This window comes from Pleurodeles waltl, chromosome 1_2, assembly GCF_031143425.1.
Source record: "Pleurodeles waltl isolate 20211129_DDA chromosome 1_2, aPleWal1.hap1.20221129, whole genome shotgun sequence".
Classification (NCBI taxonomy): Eukaryota; Metazoa; Chordata; class Amphibia; order Caudata; family Salamandridae; genus Pleurodeles; species Pleurodeles waltl.
Window position 1 is genome coordinate 77,160,296 of NC_090437.1, and position 20,954 is coordinate 77,181,249.

Here is a 20,954-nt window from a genome sequence, read left to right on the forward strand (position 1 = left end):
CCCTGTGAGGAAGAGGAAAGCTCTGAAGGGAGCGAGGTCCAGTGGGATGTCCTAGTGAGTGGATCCCTGTAGAGAGATGTGAGTAGACGTTGCTGCACCAATCACATCTTTGAGGGTGTGCAGGTTCAAGTCGGCGATCCCTGTATGCCTGTGGACTGCGCCGTTAAGTTTGTCATATTTGCTATTGAGCCAATCACAGTGTTGTTCGAGTGAAGGGCAAGTGTGGTGACCCTGAATGCCGGGGGAGGGTGGGAGTCACTGGAAATGGATGATGCTATCATCGTGCGAAGAGAGCACTGTGATGTCCCATGTGGGCCAAAGATCATACTAAGGATTGTAACCAGAAGCTGCTGAAATGTGGGAGACCAAAGTTGCATCGGAGGAATGCCAAGGACACCCAGCTGCTAAAGAGGGAGTCTGGTGTTCCATCAACACAGCCTCCAGAGCCCCCTCTGCGTTCAGGCTCCAGTAAGCACCCACCAAAGGTTTCTGATCTGAAAAAGGACCCAACCAAGGGCGTTGACCCCTCCCGGCCATCAAGCCCCAAGACCACTGATAATCCTCAACTTCACTCGAAACCAAAGGCCCCTGCAATGCCAGGGCTAAAGCTATTGTTGACGCAGAGGCCAGTCATGACACCAGTGCATTCATATCACCTGCAAGAGAGATGCTTCTGCCTCGCATCTAGCTTCCCCCGCAGCCTTTGAAGGTTTGTTTGTTCTGAATCTTCGGAGCTGGTCGTCGAGGGTGTTCTTGCCACAAACGGTGGCCTCGGAGTCGACAACAGCTTTAGCGCTGGCACTGCAGTGGCCGTCAGCTTCAAATGAGGTTGAAACTTGTCAGTGGACTTGGGAGTCGATGGACGAGAGGGGTCGCCACCCTTGATTGGGTCCTTTTTCAGATCAGAGACCTTTGTTTGGTGCTGGCTGGCCCCCAACGTGGAGTGGGTCTGGAGGCTGTGGTGATGGAGTCACGCCGCTCAGTGCTCTGCCTGGGCATGAGGCCTAAAGGAGGCTTAGAGTGTGTGTCAGAGCTGACGGTACTTACAACTCTGACAGAGGTCGTCATTTGAGGGCTGCTGGCCGTGGAGGTCAAGGGAGCCTCCTCTTCTTCCCCCAAGTTGGAGCTGCTGGAAAAGACTGCCTCTGGGCGACAACAGGTGGAGTGGGATGCCCGAAGAGCCAGTCTGCTCACCTTCTTCTGTGCCGAAGGGATACTGTTCACTGAAGAAGCCAAGCATGTCACTTCAGGACAGCTTGCGCATTTTTTGGAGCCCACAATGTCTCTCCTTTGGTACTTTATAGTTTTCTTCGACCCGGAGGCAAGGCTAGCTTCACAAGAGGCATCCTCACGGACGAGGTAGAGGTTACAAACTTCATGATTATCAAACCATAAGTATTTCATGTGGCACCGGGCCAGGACTGGAAGGGCGTCTGTTCCCCTACCTTGAAGGGCTCCACACTGACTGATGTGGAAGTGTTCGACATAAAGGGGCACGTGGCCCTGGGGAGGGCATGAGGGCACTGGTGTTAAGGGACTCATTTGGTGGCACCGGTCATCAGTTAAATCTCATCGAAAAAACAAATGCAGACGACAAAAGTTTTTCTAAGTGTGGGTAGAAAGATTCACCATATGGGCCAAAGAAATGTGAAGAACATGTTGAGTTTCGGAGCCCCAACAGTATACGTCCCAAGCTAGTGAAAAAAATCTAACATGGAGTCTGTGCCCAGATGCATTGCCTACTAAGGGTAGAGTCACTGTGCATCCCATGACTTAGAATCCTTACTTAGAGGAAAACAACTTGCAAATGTCTGAGCCCAACACAAGATATAAGGAGTATACAGAGCATGTGTATCTACAGCAAAACATGCAATACACATACATTTATTCATCTTAGCAAAAAGATAGCGATCCTTCAGTTGTTACAGAACTGCTCTAACATGTGATATGTGAGTTTCCAAGGAGTATGAGTAACTCAAAACGTAATCTAGAGAGACAATGCAGAACACATTGAAAAATTCACTAAATATCTTGTTAAGAAAGTAATGAAATGCAGCACGACCACTGCATAGTCTGAAAAGTGTGACCCGTTATTCAAAACACCTAAACGTAGGCCCGGATGTATATGTTGGTGGAGAAGGAACTCTGTTGCAGTGGCAACAGAGTTCCCTTCCCGCCTACATAATGGTCAGCCCACCTGATTTAAATTTAGGCAGACCAGAGTTTGACGTCAGAGAGTACTATGTCTTCACCATGGTCAAACTCCTCCAACACCACGACGGAAAAAGGGCCCTTGGAGGTTTGGCTTTATGTCCGCCCACCTAATTTAGATAGAGGGACATATAGCCATTTTTCAATGCCCGTCACACCAGGAAAAACCTGGCAGTGATGGGCACTGAAAAGTGCTCAATGCCCCCCTCGCCATCTGAGCAGCTCTCATGGCAAGGGGGGTGTTTTTTAATAAAAAAAAAAAAATCATGCTTTGGGATTTTATTTTTACAATTAAAAAAATGCACGTTTGAGGTATGGCTTTATCATGTTGACACAGCCATCCACCAAACGTGTAACCCACTGGCAGGAACTGCTGTGACGGTGGTTCCTGCCAGTGCTCGAAAAGTCCACTGGGCCAGGGCATATTTCAGAATTTGGTAGGGCAAACCTCTGTCAGGGCGACGGAGTAATTTTTTTCTGTCACTTGGCAAAGAAATGGGCTGCCCGCCAAAATATAAGTCAGGACCCTAGTGCGGAATGCTGTTTTCCATTCATCACCCTTTCAGACCATGGCTAGATGTTATGCTCCTTTAAGATCCAACTTTGTGAATAGTTTTGTGTTTCGGCTCTGATCTAAAAAATAGATATTAATGCCACAGGGCAACAGTTCTTTACTGTGAATCTATTGTGGGCTCCACAATCTATACAGGTTCTCAAGTTATCCCTTTTTTGGGTCAGAAAATAACAGGGAAGAAGTGACCATAATAGCCTAGCGAAACCATTGCCCAGGTTTTCAGGCAGATACCGTTTAAGATATGTTATTTCTGATTCAATCAGTGCACACACTCTGCTACAAGGTATTTGCGCATCTACTTTCAAATCGATCTTTCAATCAAAACTTCTCTGTAGGTGTAACACATTTTCTTTTTGCGCATTGAATATGTTACTGAACTATTCACAAAAAGAAGTTAGGGAAATTGCACAACCAATTACTGGTAATATGACAATTCCTGCAAATGCTTTAGTAGGACAAGGCTCTTTTGAATTACATGTAGTCGAACAACTAACCTGAAAATAATCAGAATTTAATTGTACAGTCCTTGCAGCTCTATCAATACCAGGGTTATATGCAGTCAACCATGACACTTCCAAGATCAATTTGAATTGAGGAGCATCCTTCACACCACAATAAATCTTTACATGATGGTTATCAAAAAAGACCAGAAAATCATGTGTGTATGAAGCTGTACTGGACCCTCGTACAGAATAGAACCATCCACTGCCTTGACTTCTTTAAGATCGCTTTCTTTAATTAGAGGAATTTTCAATAATTGGGCAAACCTGATGTCTCTAAAGTTCCCTGAGGCACCTAAATCTAAAAGCCCTGAAACCATCTTCTCTGGGACTTCTGAATCAAATATGTTCACATGAACTATCTAATGGGCTTCAGCTGACTGCTTACAATTCACTACACTTTTGGGAACTGACTTAATTTCTCCATTAAGCAAAGCAGCTCCTTTCATTGTCAAGAAATCTAGTATACTCACAGCTGCTTCCTCTCGATGGTTAATGTCACAGACTACTGATTCTATAATGATCTATCTTTACTTCTACAATGTTTTATGAAACGTTTGAAACTTTCATAACATAAATATGAACTCTATTCATGCCTTCTTTCTCATTTTTAGATTTAGCGCTTCATACAATGCCTAAGCATTAGGCAGAAAAGTATATAGAAAAGGATTATTTCTCTTTACTAACTGAATACTTATTTGCTGCATTCACACGTAAGCATGAGAAAACAAAAGCTACTCAAGGAAGAGTATGTTTACGTAAGGAGCATAACTGACACTGATTAAGACATAATATAAACTTCTTTGGATCTCCAGAAAATCTCTTTGGAGTTACTGGGATATGACTGGAGTCACCACAGAACATAAAGGTACAAAACTCTTGCCTTCGCGTAAGGGAGACGGTAATGTCCAATTATGAGTGCTCTTGGATGCAGCAGAAAATACATTCAACTAGCGCCTTTCTTCCCTGTTTTAAACATATAAACTAGCTCTTCTTTCACTGTTTTTAATTCTGACTGTAGAACCTTATTCTCAAACCTCAGTGAACTGGCCTCCAGTTCTAAAATAGTCACAACATCTAATATCGGAGACACAGCAGTGTCAGAATCCATTGGTGAGGTTGGGTGATAACATATGCTGGGCAATCTGCCAGAAAGCACTTATCCTGTACTCAGAATGAAGGTGGGCAGTGCCCTATACTGGACACTATCAATTGGACTCGTTACTTCTGAAGGTCGAAGTGGTTATCTAAAGGCAGTAGGAGACTTCTTAGTAACCTGCCATGAAAGTCCTGAATTCATTCACAACAGTGAAAAGGATATACCATAACTGTATCTCGGTAACCAACTCTCTGTGTTCAGATATGAAAATTTCTATCCCTGAAACTGAAGGAGAACAAGAGATGATTACTTTTAATTATGTTAATCAACTCACCAGTGATAGCATTAGATGCTAAAAAAAGAAGCTGATGAAATGATTACTTGTGTGTGCTCATGAAAAGTGCTGGAGGAAAATAAATAACAGCAGAAAAGATCAAGTAGCCTTCAATTCTGCATCCGGCAACTGAACTTTAGCAGCACTAATTGGCTACGTCTCTTCAAGAAGAAAATAACATTTAAAAAAGAACGGGAGGAATCTGTTTATTTAACAACACAGCAACAATAATTATTTTTTTAAGAAACATACAATTTGAACCAATCAAATATTATGCCAAAGACAGTGTCACATGATGTTGTATCCCAAAACTAAGATTTCTTCTGGAAGACTCAATAAGCATCAAGGTTACCAAAGTCAACAAAACTTGGTGCTCTTGGGATCCTACGCTCTGTGTAACAGCTTCTGGTTATAGAGGTTCAATAGGCACCTGTGCCCGCAAGTTGGTGCATTCACATTGCTCCTTGAATACTTGCTCAGATGGATTACAAGTGGAGGTCAAAAGGGGTGTTTTTTCCTGACAGACTTGGCAGCATGCTGTGAAACCTCTATCTTGGCAGGAGGAGCAAGCCAGCACCAGCTGATGGCAGGGTGATGTTGAACAAAGCGTATACTGGTCCCATGGCCTTCTGCAGTATCGGCATTCTGGGTAAGAGACCACACAAAAAACACAATCAGATGAACACATAAAACCTCAGTTACAGAGCATTTCTAACCATATGTTTACTTCAATGATTTAATTTGATTTTAAGATTAAAGGGAAAGTGGGAACAATGACAATCATGAGTCAGTAGTCAATTGGAATAACAGTTAAATAGATTGATAACACATTAATCAATTAAACAGACAATAACATATAATCCATAATAACTGGAGTAATTATATTTATGTTCTACTACTACAGTCATACATGTAATATGTAAATAATTTAAGATATATACAATATTTAGCCCAAATAACAAATGGAAATAGTATGTCAAAGACATAATAAAGAACTACGTTCAGGAAGAAATTAAATATTTAAAGAGGAGAAAGGGATATGCTAATAAAATAATTATACATTCTAAATATAAAAACCTATCATTTTAACAGTACAAATAACGGTACATTGTAAACAGCTACCCAGTTAAAAGTATTAACTACCAAAAAGATTAACCACCGAGGGTCAAAAATGTAATTTTGATTAACAACATTTTTATGAAAGGATTTTGTGAGATACATATTTAGTAAAAGGTAACCAAATATAATTAACATTTGAGTTCTGTATTAACAATAAATGTGGTAAAAGTATATGCCCTATGATTACCACATCTCTTTTAATGAAGGTTAAGTACAATCATAATTTCAGGGAATAAAACAAATGTTCAGTTATTTATTGACACTGTGTATGTTGGACCATTGACTTAAGCCTGCAACTGCAAAGTTATGTCTGTAGTATGCTTTATGAATGGTATGATGTTCTAGACATTTTCTCATCACGATGCAAATGCAAAGAAAGTAGAATCTCATATTGCAGCCAAGGCTATTCTTGTTCACATATACCACAACTGTTTTCCTTAAATGTGCTCCATGAAAATCACAGGAGCTTGACAGCTGCCTCTCTTTTGCCTTTTGACACCCACCATGGTTTCATGTTTTTAGTTTATGATTTCGGGAGCCATATTTATTTTAAATTCATATTTAAGTAGCTTTATTGAACTTTTACATATTAAACATTCTTACAAGAACAAAAGGCGTGTTAAATAATACTTGATGATTAACTTCTCTCCAAGTAAGATTGTTATGGATTCTCAACTACTGACTTATGAGAAACACAGTGGTCCACATTTTGACTGGCTGACATGCCCCGATTTTGACATAAACTCCAAGTTCCAAGTTAACAATTGGGTTTCGGAGTTCCAGTGTATGTAGCATATGGCAATAATGATTTTTATTCAGATTGTGCCAGAAAAACACTGGCTCTGTATTAATGGGAAAAACTGATCCAAGAGGTAAGACTTGCACATATCAGATGCACAAAAACTGATTATGCATGTTATGCTTCATTACGAGAAAAGAAACCCAGAATTATGTAGTAATTGAGCACCTGGTGGTATACAACATTTGCTCGATGAGAAATTACCATCTGAAGGTGCAGACCAGTTTGAATGAAATCCACAGAAAAGTGCTTACAAAAAATGTACACTTTGCTTATTTTTTGTACCTAAATAGTAAACTCAGAAATGCTTCACTGGACTAATGCTATAAAGACTGTTGGTAAACAAAAAAACAACATCATGAGAACTGGAGAAGGACCAGTGTCAGACTGTAAAAACATACCTGAAATGATGTCACCATTTGAACAGATAGCGTATCTCCCATCAAAAACAAAGAGCTTGCCCCTGTAGTAACCATCAGGAAACTGTTCAAGGTACTTGTGGATACCACCCTTTAGTTGATAAACTTCCTGGCACTCTGCCTATTTCATAAAGGGGAGAAACCAATAGACAATGTTACATTTGTTACCGCAAACTGAAGTCCTCGTGCGTAAAACAATCAATACACTTCTGGAGTATTAAACACTTTAAAAAAGAAGCCGACATTGGTGAAGGTCCAGAAAAAAAAATGTATATTTTTAAGTAAGCATCCATCTCTGAGGGTTATTTATTACAGAGTAAAACCATTAATTTCTTTCAGTTACTGTTGGTGAAAAAGCATTTAACTCCACAATTTGATTAATCTTTCCATCTTTCCAGAGTTCAACAGACACATCTCTTTGGTATGGAAAATAAACCAATAACTCTTGCAGGTTAGATAGGCTTAGGAATCTTTGTCAACATGGCATTATTCATAATAAATCAGAGTTTAGGAGACTGTGAAATAAGATGTTGAAATGCCATGATAAAAATCAAGTACAATCGGTGTCAAGAATGTCAGCAACATGGAGTATTTTTGAAGTAATAAATACGAAAAATGATTCACAGGAAATGTGCTTAATGCGTGGATGAGACTGCAATTGCATGTGATTTGATCACAGTATTCTAAGCATTTCTACACATGGTAAAATATTGAGGTTCAGTGGGGAACGTTTTTAAAGTAAGTGGAAATGATTCATCCATCAGAAATGTGTGAATATTAGCCCAACTATTTTACACATAATATATTTCCAGGTTTCTGATGGTCTTTTTATCAACTAACTCCTGTAAGCACAGATCATACACTGGACTGCAAAAATGAATTCCTAACATTAGACGAATGCACAAGTGTTTGGTTTGTTAAATCCATAAAGTTCAGTGAACCTATGTGGTAGCTAGAAATTAGACATTATTTTCTTTTGTTTGACGTTACATTATCTCCCTCTGTGGTGCAATAAACATGTGGTCCAAGATCTTACTTATATGATAGAGGATCAAATCAATTCACTGAACCATGTACAGTAATATAAAGAACAACAAGGAGGCTTACAGAAAAAGGACTGCTTACAGGGTACGTACAGTGTTACAATCTCTGTTCACAAATCCAAATCAGTTTGTAATCTCCATGTGAAAAACAAGCACGTGAATATGGACATGTCTCAAAGAAGTTTGAATCACTAATTGCATTTATTTGATGTATCATGCTATCTTCTAGACGATTCTCAGGGCTCTCAATTTACAGTGCAGGTAACGACATACACATATAAAGTCGAGATGATTAGCCTGGGATCCCCAAGCATGAAAGTGGAGAGTAAAACCATCTCCCCTTCTGTTTCAAGAACCAGTCACATTACCAAATGTATTGACTAAAGGAACTAACCAAAGGACGAAGTATTCTGTTAATATAGTAAGCTGTAGACAATTATTTATCTGGTGCGCAGTTGTGATACTCTTGATTATAGTTTTAGAATGTTTTTCTAGCTAATTGCTGGAGTGTTGCCAAATGTCATTCAACAGCATTTACCAAAAAGACAAGAACCAATTTCACTTCAGTGTCAGGATTCCCCTCTGGGTTACAGTCTATCTTTACAAAAACTAGTATTTAAAGCTATTTACGTAAATCAGAAAGGTCCGAGTCACACACGTTACTGTTCTGAGTTTTGCAATATTCATGTTGAAATATATGCTACTTACATTTCTGGCATATGTCTTTATTTCATAATCATATCTTGAGGCTGTGCTAACACTAATTATGTGCTTTCACCATTACAAAAGTGGTATTGGTTGCAAAACACCCCCCAGGTCCAAGAATGGCTAAATTCCATTGACGATCTAAACTGCAATATAACCCCAACTGACTCTGCCAATCTCTGGGAATCACACTGGACCCAAAATTAAACATGAGCTCATATCTAAAGAATACAGTGAAGAGTGCCTTCTACAACCTAAATCGCCTGAACAAAATCAAGTCGTTCCTCCCTCTGAATGACCCTAAATCAGCCACGTAAGCTCTTGATTCTGTAAGGCAGGACTATGGGAATGCCACCCTCAGAGGCACTACAAAATCTCACTTAGACCCCCTAAGAAACAGACTAAATGCAGCAACTAGGACGGTCACCGGAATAAAAAAAAACGATCACACCACCCCCTTGAAAGATTTAAAGTGGCTCCTGAATGAAGCTTGGTGCTGCTTCAAAACTTATTGTCTCATTCACAAAGTTCTTCACATCGGTAAACCAGCCTACCTTGCATCCAAATTCAAATAGGCATATCAGACAAGAAATCTAAGAAGCACCAATCCCATGCTTCTCATCCCACCTAAAAATCACTAATAAAGAACCCTAGCACACTCTTTCTCGGGAAATGCCCCTAAAATCTGAAAGTCCCCCCCCCCCCCCACCCCCAAAGTACATATCAGGACTAACCCCTCCTTCATGAGGTTTAAGAGACAACTAAAGGATCTCCTCCTCAATCTGCATCTTAACCCCCTGGATAACAATCACCTAGTGCTATAGGGTTTCTATACCCCATTATTGTTGTACTTTTTCTGTGTTTCTCTCTGGATCAATCCCTGACTCAACTCTTGACACAAATAATTTCTTGAACTAATTGTCATCTGTTATCACCGTGACAATGTTGTAAAGTGCTCTGATACCTTCGGGTCTTGCCAGAGCTATATAAACCTCTTACATAAATAAAGAAGCGGCCTACATAAGCTTAATATGATCCTTCACGAAGACATGGTTTTCATGTTTTTTCCACATAGAAAATATATTTTTCATGTGGTCTTCTGCTCCTCTGCACTTACAGTGAATATGGAGGAATTGTATGCATTGCTTCACTTTTTCAAAAGGCACTTTCATATCGGCAATTAAGTGTAAATTTAAAAGTTAAAAAAGGTTTTGAAAGGCAATTGTAGTGTACGTGAATAAGCACCAAATTATGAATCTGGGAGTGTTCGTCTGATTAGAAACAATCTTTCTCTCCTACTAGAAGCAGAATGGACAGAGCACAACTTCAATCGGGTCGGTGCGGCGTCTAGGATGCGGGGCCCCCATGGTCCGGGCCTCGGCGCCCTTCGGGCATTGTGCTGGCCATTCAAACTTCCTCCCCTTCACCTCGTGAGACGAGGGGGCGGAATGAAGTGGTGAGGCACGCAGGATGCGTATCAATTTAGATTTAGATACCCCTACCCCTGGCCTCTGCCTCTTTTTGCAAGGAGCCGGTAGCAATGGCGGGCAGACCTCTTCGTTGAGAATGGCTGCAAGTGTAAACACTATGTCATCACTCCACAGAAGAGGTTAAATGGCTGACCACTGGGTCAGATTAGGGGAGCCAAAAGGAATTTCTTTGCAAATAAGTAATAAAAAGAGCGGCTGTGTTGGAAAGGCAGTATAGAGAGAAAACGTATCAATCTTGGTGCTGGAGAGCTATCAGAGCATCACTCCTAAACTGATAAAGCATGTACACTGCAATCTTACCTGCTGCTACTTCCGGCCCTTCACTTGCGAAACCATCTGTCTGCATCACATGCGTCTCCGCAGCCATAAACATGGTGTCGGAGACATATGTCATGGAAATCGCAACTACAGTAGGGATTTGGCTGCGGGGAGGAGGGCTGGACAGGCAGTGCAGGGCAAACAAGATCTTGCAAAATCTCAAAGCTTGTGGTATTTTTTCTATACAGCACAGATTCAAGATATACTAAAAAAGTAGGTTATGAATCTATTTAACTACATAAATAACATTGTGAAGGCTCCGACTGGAAAATAAGACATAAATGAATAAGAGGTATGCCAACTGGAGCCTTAACTCACAATAACAAAGACATAAGCTACAATCTTACAAAAAATACATTTGTAAAGCATATGTTCACCCCCTGAGACACTCTGGCGCTGAATAATATATTTATTGATACCCAACTCAATGTGCTTATTTGATTGCCTTTGGAAGGATAAAAGGTAGACCTGACGGGGATGTGACCATGAGGTAAAACACAGATTAATGGAGGAGGTGAATTATCACTGAACCATCAGACTCATCTATAAGTGGTACGAAGTAGAGAAAAAATATGAAATCCCTCATATGTGGGACCACACTGGGCAGAGATTGCAAATCTTAACTAGAAAAAAATAAATAGAGTGCCTGTTTAAAACTTAAAGTGTAGTTTACAAAGTGACTGCTAAACCGGCCTACCCAAATGACATGATAAATGCAGAAAAGCTTGTAAAGTGCGAAGACAGCAATTTCAACTTTTCTCATTTTTGGTCAATTATTACGTGTGCACTTTTTAATTTAAAGTGAAATTATAAAACACAGCAACTTTTGAAAAAAAACAGTAAATAAACACTTGTAATTAAAAGCTTTGCGCCACTGCTCACAGTGTATGAAATGCTGCAACATGAAGAAAAACGTGCATGCACTCAAAGACAATCAAATGAGGGATGACGCCAAGCCTGAAAAACAATCCAGAGAACGTGCCTTACCTTAGATCGGAGGTAGGCTGAGGCCCGCTCACAGCGGATCCCTCCAGTGCAATACATCAGCACCTTCTTATTCTTGAAGAAATCCAAATTTTGGTCCACATAGTTGGGAAAGTAGCTAAATTTTCTGATGTCTGGAGCCAGGCAGTTCTGGAATCTTCCCTAGTGCGATAAGCAAAAACAGTGTCATGAAAAAGGAACTGGTGGAAGGATAATACTGCTAACATGGAGGAAAATTTGAGAACTTTGCCTCATGCTGTATTAATGCGTCTGCAAAAACTCCAGCGGATAGGATTCTCCATTCTCAAACTGATCAGGTACAGGATCCTTCAAGTTGAGCAACTAACATCAGGATACATCTATCTCCTGACTTGGGTCATAGAGGAACACTTTTTCTTTAAGGGGGCGCTACGATTTCCACCATAACACAAAGACCTACTAGATTACATGGTCACTTTCCAACCCACTGCAGTGCTGATTCAATCCATGTGGCACACCGCAAACACCTCCTTGACCCTTAACCTTTCATTCAGCACACATGGAAACGTATGGTGTCTACACCAAAAAAAGTACTGAGATGGAGGAATGGTCCTCTCTCAACCTGAGGTCTTAGATGTTAAATCTCAACTATAACAATTGGGAACCACTCAACTGTACACTAACGTGGACAACATAGGTGTTCTAAATAATCTCCCTCCGTTTTATAGTACGCTTGTTTTTATAGCACCCTTTCAAAATTGAAACAGCTAGAAGCAGTGATAAATGTACACAAATTAAAAGCTGAGTTCTCAGTAGAAACCGTTTTTTGCTTAATGTCTTATGTACCCATCTCGCTGTTTTACTACATTTAATTTTATTAAGTTGAAGCACAATAAAAAGAAACCTATTAATCGCAAAGTTTATTGGCGAAGGGTCCTACTATCAGTCTGAAACGACTAAGATTTGGATTTGTTACTAACCCACTCTACACGATTATGTTATTGTTTTAACAATGTTTTTGCGTGATAGTGTACCTGAAAAGGTCATAAAAATGAAAGTTAAAAAATAAATTGATCTCCTACACCTGGCAGGTCTAAAAATATTGAAACAGATGAAGGGTGTGCACATCAAAAGTCTGACGTTAGCAACGAACAGGTACGACAAACATTTGAAGACCACCACACAGCTGAGGGACTCGGACAGCAGCTGCATTTGTCACAGACACATGAACACCCACTATGGTGTGATTTAGGATCTGAGAATTCTAGACTGGAGGAATCATCTAACTTTAACTGCAAGGTGACATGGTACGGGAAAGTGTGTTATTTTCAACAAGTTTTGTGTGCAACAAAAATATAAGATACTGCTGTTTAATTGTTTATCTAGATTCTATTCTAGTTAGGCACATTAAATCACTCACAGTAGGTAGACAAGTTTAATCAATGTGCATATATGCGTACACATTTAAGCAAATGCAAACTCATCTAAAGGGACACATACAACAATAAGGAAACATGACAAAATACTTGTGACGAAAAGATGCAATAAAAATGCTCTTATGCGCCGTGGTGTACAACGCATGCCGTAATAAGGTGGAACGCGTCTCCAATCCCAGAAAGCAAAAGAAATAGTACTCACTATTCTGCTCTCGTAGAAGTTTCTGCAGTCCAGTAGAATGGTGTTTTCTGCTTGGTCGGAACGAGATAGATATGCTTCTACTTCCCTATGAAACTCCTCTGGTGACAGATGGACTCCTAAATCAATAAGCATAAGTGTAGAAGCAGTTAGAATCTCCATATTTCCACTAAAGTTTAATGCGTTGTCCTTAAGTTGCATGTATTAGTCACGGTCAACCAACTATAAATGGCATCATTGTTTACACATATCATGTATGAACAAAAATCTATTTTACACACCTGTAAATGTGGAGCACTTGCTGACCTGAGCACTTGCTTATTGAGGGTCTCTTCTGGCTGGAGTTTCACATTCCCGTCACTTGCTGTAAGCGCACCCATTGCTTTAAGTGACTGAAAATGGTAGTGGGGGAGGGTGTGGTAGGGGACGAAGGTTGGGGGTTGCTTGGGATGTGGTATATACCGGGCACCTTTATACGAGACTGATACCAAGGACGTGGTCTCACACGTGGGCTAGAGTTGCGTTATCAGTGGACCTCTTTACATGAAAAATAACAGCCAAATTATAGATTCCAATAAATCGTAGGATGCTGTTTTACTGCGAGCAACCCGGGGTTTTTAACAATGCGACTTGCTGACATGGAGTGATAAGGCACATCTATGTATACTGCATGTGTGATTTATTTCTTATTGGTAATTGTTGAAATGTACTATTTACGCCTAAAACAATTATATTAAAAAAAATATATATATAGATGTTAAATAAGAACTGCTTGGCAGGTGCTCTTGGTGATGCTTGCAGAAATCAGATGGAGGACATGCAGTGCTCATTCCTTTCTTTGCCTGCACAGCAGTGTCTGTACTTTGGTAGTGCAGAGTTCTGGCCTCTCTCCATAGTGGTGTAATCTGGTAGGTTTGAATCACCGTAAAACAGCGCACATGTTTAATGAGGTGGCTGAACAGTACTTTCTGCAACCCGTTTTATCTTAGGTTAAACTCCAAATACGATAGCTCTTTGTTTTCTTAATTTTGTTGTTAAAATCCATTATTTGCCTCCTGGTCCGCAAATACTACTGAGTGAAAATAGATCAGTAGGTTATGCGGCAGGCGTGAAGACTTGCTTGTAACCTACAGGGTGTGAGTTTTCATTCCTACAGGAAAAACTTAAACTTCCAATCTTTTCAGGTCAATAAAATTAGTAACGAGGATTTGGGTATAAAGCTAATCTCCACTTTCAAGGGCCAATGCACGGTTCAGTTTCTGTTGTGTACTATGTATATTCCCCTTATTAGTATACTTATCTACATTAACAATGTTCATTCAGTAGATGTAGCATTTATATCAGTGATACTGCACATTCGTACTAGAGGTATGGCCTTCAAGTGCTTATAAGTTATTTTCATTGCCTCGGCTTAGGTTCTTTTAGCAATTTCTGCTCTCAGCATGTTCGCCTATAAACATTATATTCACTTTTTCTTTTGGAATACTTTGACTCCTCAGAGTGATTGACAGGACAAACCACGTTCATACAGTATCCTTCATGATCTCTTAGTCGACCTTTGAATTGGCCATACGTTTTTACTTTCTTCTTGATGGGTCTGGAAGGAAAAGGGGGGAATATGGCCGCTTTCAGCTCTGTTTGACATCTCACACCTATGCCCAGCTAGACCAGTTTTACAAAAGCCAAGTGTTTGTTTGACAGGCTTTCAAGATGATAATTGCAGAGCAGCCAAGGGCCTCTTCATTTTCTGTCTTCGAGTCCTTAACCAAAAGTGTGGTACGGCACGTGTACAAGATCTGATTACGGTCTTGGACAGGGCTGGGCTCCAAAGGACTTGATCCAATGACAGCCTTGTTGGTAACGTGTCAAAACCCAAAACAATGCCATCACTGAACAGCATGTCGAGGGCTCTGTGATGTTTCCTCTTCCCACACCCGTGATATTACGAACCAAGAGAGAGTCATCCCAAATGGTCTCAAGTTTTAATGGCAGTGTTGTTTTAAAGTGATGTCAGTATAGGGTACTTAATGGGGCACTGCAGAGCCACAGGAGTGTGTTACGCCACCTCCCTCAGTAGCGTTGCTTGATCATTAAGACAATACAGGCAAGTGGATAAAGATTGAGATAATGCATGCAAGTGCAGACGAGATGGAGAAATGACAGGTAAGTTGAGAAAAGAAGGAGAAAATTCAGGAAAGTGGAGTAAATTATCTAAGTACTATAGCAAGCATCCACCACCATAAATACATTCAGAGCTAAAGCTAATTCAATCTTCTAGAGCCCCCATTTGCTCAGAGGGATTATGACAGGTTGTAACGGTGCAGAAAAACAACAGGGAAAATCGATTTGCACCTTTTTCCTGCTTGTGAAAGTAGGGAAAGGAGCAAACAAGGTTGACTTCTAACTAAAACTTGCCCAAGAGAAAAACATGGAGAAAGGTGATTTCAAAGTTTTTACATGAACGTGAAAGAAGGGATTGCAATGGAGGCAAAATCAACTCGCTCAAAAATCTCTTCATGATATTGCTGAGCACTGACTATGAAAATAGCAATGAAATATAAACATAAATATTGACATTTCAAATGAATAAACCATAGTTATTATACTATGGTTCTATTTAATAAATCTGAAAACAGAACAAGTCCTGTATGCCGTGGATGTCTGCACTCATGCACTGAGGTTTTTCACCTAGATGGGCAATGCCCAGGCAATCAAGACGATTGCCAGAAAACAATACACATATCAGGTATGTTTCCAACCCCCACAGTGCTCTCGCCATTAGTGCTCCTACCATGTTATCGAGCAGACTGTAAGAAGCTGGCTATCTATGTAGTGTACCAATATAGGAGTACACCATAAATATAGTCCAGTCGATCCTTATTGGCTTATAGGACTTAAATGAATCGTCCCAAAGTGCTGTCTTTGTGGTAGTGTGGATGAGCATTTCAGGCTTATCAGAGGGTATTGTTAAGCATTTGGTGAACACACAGAATCAATAAATGAGAAACACGCTCAAAAAGGAACTCAGGACCAATTTAGAAAAACGACAGATTTTTATATTAATTTGGACACCAAGATCTACAAGGTCAGGTAAGTACTTTTAGAGTTAGCAATCTTTAAAAATACAGTAGATACAGCTGTCAGATTTGAGGCATGAGCCTTGAACCCAGCAATGTTATCCTATGCGGAAAACATACACTATATCGGTTCACTTACAAATGACTCACAGGTTTGATTTTCTGGAATTAAGGTAAGTAGGGGGCCAAGGTCCTTAGACCCACAAGCAGTTACGGGCTACTTGCCCTGGTGTGTCCAGGTGCAGAGGTGCTGGCTACAAGAGTAGCTCGATCGTTACCGCTGAAGTCATTGAGGCTACAAGTGGGACTGGGGTTTAGGAAGCTGGCTCTTTTCATGCCAAAAAGAGTTATGCTGTGTAAAGGGTTCAGGTATGCCATTAGAAGTGGTCAGGGCTTTCTTTAAAAATCCCAAGTGCTCTACGGTGGTTGTAGGAAGCTGGGTTCTGGTTGCAGTCACCCCCCACCCCCAGCACACACTTTTTGCCTGTTTTTTTTATTCAACTTTGACTGAATTGCGCTAGGTTCCCGCTCACCAGGTCCCTAGTGCCAGTGTTCCTTTCCCCAAAACAAGACACCTGGCCACTTGATCCCCAAGTGACCAGGTCCTTTTGCACCTCTGTAAGTCCCTAGTAAATGGTACCCCTGATATCTAGGGCATGGGTACTGAAGACGCGCCCTAATAGCTGTAGCAAAACTTGTGCCACTCTAAGGGACCCAGCACCAACCTCATGCAGACTGCCTGGTCCTTTAGAGGGTGTAGTGACATCAAGGGTAAGTAGCCCATTGGCTGGTACCTTTCACTACCCTTAACGCCCCTATATTGAATATTTAGGGGACCCCCTGATGTCAGGGCCTCAGATCTTCACTGGTCACAAAAGAAGGAGTGGACAGGAAGCCTGCTGAACCCAAGAACCGAGGAGCATGACTGACTTGGCGCCTGCTGCACTCGACCCTCACAAAGCAACTAATCTGTCCTGCTGCTGCAGCGTCCAAGAAACCGAAAGAGCCGCCAGTGCTTCGCAAATCACCAAGAGGAACTCCCTTGGAGCAGAGGAGCTGCTTCCCTGTATCTGCAGGCAACCCAAGAAAGAACTGTGAGGACCGGGACTGCCAAAAACCCAACGCCGGACAGCACCACTGCAACTGAGCTGCCTAGCCTGAGCAGAAGTGGGCCAATGGTGCCAGTGTGGTTCCCAGGCCCTCCAGAGATGGAGACCACCTTGTACCTGCCGACTGTGGACAGCATCTGCAGCCTGTTTCTGCAGACCCCCTCCAACCGAGAATAACTCAACCAACGGACCTATCGGCAAAAGATACCACTGCACCCGAGCCCCACAGCAGCCCAAGGAGGAGTGGATCAATGGTGTCCCACATGCCCGAGGACCTCAAGGGTCGAGCCCCCCGTGGGTTCCCCTGGACTGACTTCCCAGGCCCAGCTTACAGCAACTTTGTGATCGGACCTTTTCCCATTGAAATAAATGGGACACCCGACGCCATAAGACACCTCTGCATCCGGATGCCCCAGAGCCCCCGAAGTGAACTGTTGGTGTGAGCTTGGACCTTGCCCAATACTCACCTCAAGTCCAAAAGAACAGTCCTGGAAGTTGTTGCTAAGTGCCTTTTAAGCAGTGTCTGTTTCTTTTCCATAGGATAACATTGGTCACCTAACACCTCTGAACCTGGACGCCCCAGGATTCGCGAAGTGACCTGTTGGTTTTGCCTTGGACCTTGCCCATACTTACCTTATGTCAAGGAGATTTGTCCCGTACGTCGCTGTGAGGTGCCCAAATTCAGTCCATGTTTTCCCCCATAGGATACCATTGGGCACCCATCACTGAAAAGCACCTCTGCACCTGGATGCCCCAGTGCCTCTCAAGTGACCTGTTGGTGCTGCCGTGTCCCATACTTACCTTAACTCCAGAAGATTGGTCTTGAAAGTTGCTGCTAAGTATCAGTATGCAGTATATGTATCCCCCCATAGGATAACATTACCGCTCCAAAAATTCCAGTGTCATCTATTGAAAACTGTGAACATTCATAACTCGAAAAGTACCGACTTGATTCCTATGATCTTGGTACCAAACTTCATATAAAAATACAAATTACTTTAATAAATTAGTATTGGATTTCTTTATTGAGCGGGTCGTTTACTTACGGCCTATGTGTGTGCAATACATGCTTAGCATTACCCTATGATATGCCTAACTGCTCGCCCCCGCACCACCACAAAAGAGAGAATTTGGGACGTCATTTGTCCCTCTGTAATTCATTAGGGGTTTTCTTGGACTCTTTACACAGTGTACCTCTTTTGGTTGACTATATAAAGAGCCAGCTTCCTCCTGTGGTTGAGCAGCTTAGGCTAATCAAATGGGGATGTTAGACATTTGCTGCATACATACAGTCAATAAGGAGATCCACACCAATTTAGATAAATAACACATTTTGAAATATTTTTTTTAACACCAAGGACTTTGTTATTGGGTAAATACTTTTTAAGTTAGCAGTTTTGAAGTATATAGCAAATTTACTTGTATTGGCTTTAATGCAGTAATGTTTTCCAATGGGAAAAGAAGCAAATACTGCATACGGGTACTTGGGAACGACTTACAGGACTGGTCTTCTGGAGTTAAGGTAAGATTAGGGCAAGGTCCATGGCAGAACCAACAGGCCACTTTGAGAGGAACTGGGGCATCCAGGTGTAGAGGTGCTTTACAGAGTTGGGTATCCCGTTCACTTTAATGGGAAACGGTCCTGGGGAAAAGAGGCTGCAAGTGGGGACTTGGTGTCCAGTCCTGGCTCAGGTCTCAAGGGCATTGGGCACACAGGGACACCGTCGGTCCACAGCAACTAAGCTGGGGGACGCATGTGCAGTGGTGCTTTGGCGGGGGGTCACGTCGTGAAGTCTCTTTGTTGTTCTTGGTTCCTGCATAAAAGAGTCTGCAGGTGGCGACTGGGGACCTATCTGTCAAACCCAAGGTGGGGTTTAGCTCTGGAGGGTCTCAGGACCTTGTTGGTACTGTTGGCCCACTTCGAATTGGTCTTGGGACTCGCATGCAGTGGTGCTTTTTGGTGTCGGGTTTTCCATGGTCTGGGGCCCTCACTGTTCTTGGGTGTCTACAGGGAAGCAGCTCCGCTACTCCACAAGAGATGGTGTTGGTTCCTTAAAGTGCTGGCAGACCTCCCGGGCTTTTAGAGGCAGAGTAGTTGCAAGACAAGCCAACTTTGGTGCAATTGTCGAGGACAGCAGGCAGGCCAGCAGGGTTGGGGGCCAAGTCAGTTGCTGCTCCTCAGTTCTTGCTTTTCATGGCTCTTCTGTGTCTTTCTTCTTCTTTGGTAAGTAGCATCTGAGTTACTGGTGAGAAGGGGCCACATAAATACTGATCTTTGGGGCAATAAGTGGAGTATAGGGTAGTAGGCAATGAGCTACCTACCCATGGGATCCCTACACTCCCTATATGACCACTTTCTGATTCCCATTTTTGTGTTCACTTCAGGTAGCCTGCCCTATGGGTGTGACTAGCCTGGGGGTGCAACACACCTCCTGACTATCTAATCTCCTGTCTGTCCTGGTGCCAAATGGGCCTCAGGAAAGGGGTGGCATCTCGAGGGACTGAGAGAAGCTGGGGTAGCATAATAAAGGTGGCAGGGACTGTGAAGTCCCTAGCCTTGCTATGCTAAATCACCAGCCATCCTGCTGGAGAAGGTGTGAACACCTTCCCTCACAGCAGGCATTGTTTCTGACCTCAGTGTGTGGGCTCTCACCTGCAGGGATTCAGAAACCTGTCTGTGGTGGTAGGCTGTACTGTACCAGTCAGCCAGCATACTAGAGGACTAGCAGGTTTCAGGGGGTACTTCTACAGTATCCCATGTGTGCATGTATTATAAAATTCATCACTGGAATCAATGTGGGTTTATTAATATGAGATGTTTGATAAAACACACCATAGGTCTCAGTGAATCCATTATGTAGCTGGGAAACTCGTTTTGCCAGTGCCCAGTACATATCTTAAGATGGTGTGCCTGTTCACTTGTAATGCTTAAGAAGTGACAAAGACATCACAAGGGCATATCTGCTCATGCAGATATGTCAGCCCATATAGCATAATGTATCCTGCCTTAGTGGTGTAAGGTCTGCTGTACTGGTGACTTACATAGTGGACAAATTAGCACGAACAAGCTTCATCACCTTGAAGACTCTACAACGCATCTTCCCCCACCTCGGATTTCCACACAAGGTGCAAGCTACTATCTCGCTTGTACTATCCAAACTGGATTATGCCAATGGCCTCTACCATGGATCATCTCTATTTATTATGAAAAAACTACAATGTATTCATAACTATGCTGCCAGGCTACTATTACATGCAAAGCCACAAGCCCACATCTCCCCTGCCTTAAGAGCACTACACTGGTTACCCGTTGCCAGAAGATGCACCTTCAAGCTGCTTTGTCTCACCCACAAAGCTATACATGGAACAGGACCACTTTTTATCAGGAACAAAATAACCAAATACATTCAACAAAAAACATCTGCTCAAGATTGACACCCCGCCTTAGAACACCACCATACAAGAAAAAGACTATAGGTGGTACATCCTTCTCTGTTCAAGCAGGCAAACTATGGAATTCATTACCCCCAACTATAAGAGCCACAGATAACTATCTTGT

General features: G+C 42.0%; 1 protein-coding gene across 1 annotated transcript in view; it reads right to left on the reverse strand.

Annotated features, from left to right (window-relative positions):
- Nucleotides 1–4,908: 4,908 nt before the first annotated feature.
- The window catches only part of TSTD2 (thiosulfate sulfurtransferase like domain containing 2), a 145,546-nt gene continuing 129,500 nt past the window's right edge, over nt 4,909–20,954 (reverse strand). Inside the window, exons 7-10 of the mRNA XM_069236545.1 lie at nt 13,213–13,328; nt 11,599–11,757; nt 7,038–7,176; nt 4,909–5,363 (exon numbers count right to left, since the gene is read on the reverse strand). Of these exons, the coding sequence (XP_069092646.1) occupies nt 5,128–5,363; nt 7,038–7,176; nt 11,599–11,757; nt 13,213–13,328 (650 nt within the window). The 3' untranslated portion in view covers nt 4,909–5,127. The remainder of the gene's footprint in view (nt 5,364–7,037; nt 7,177–11,598; nt 11,758–13,212; nt 13,329–20,954) is intronic.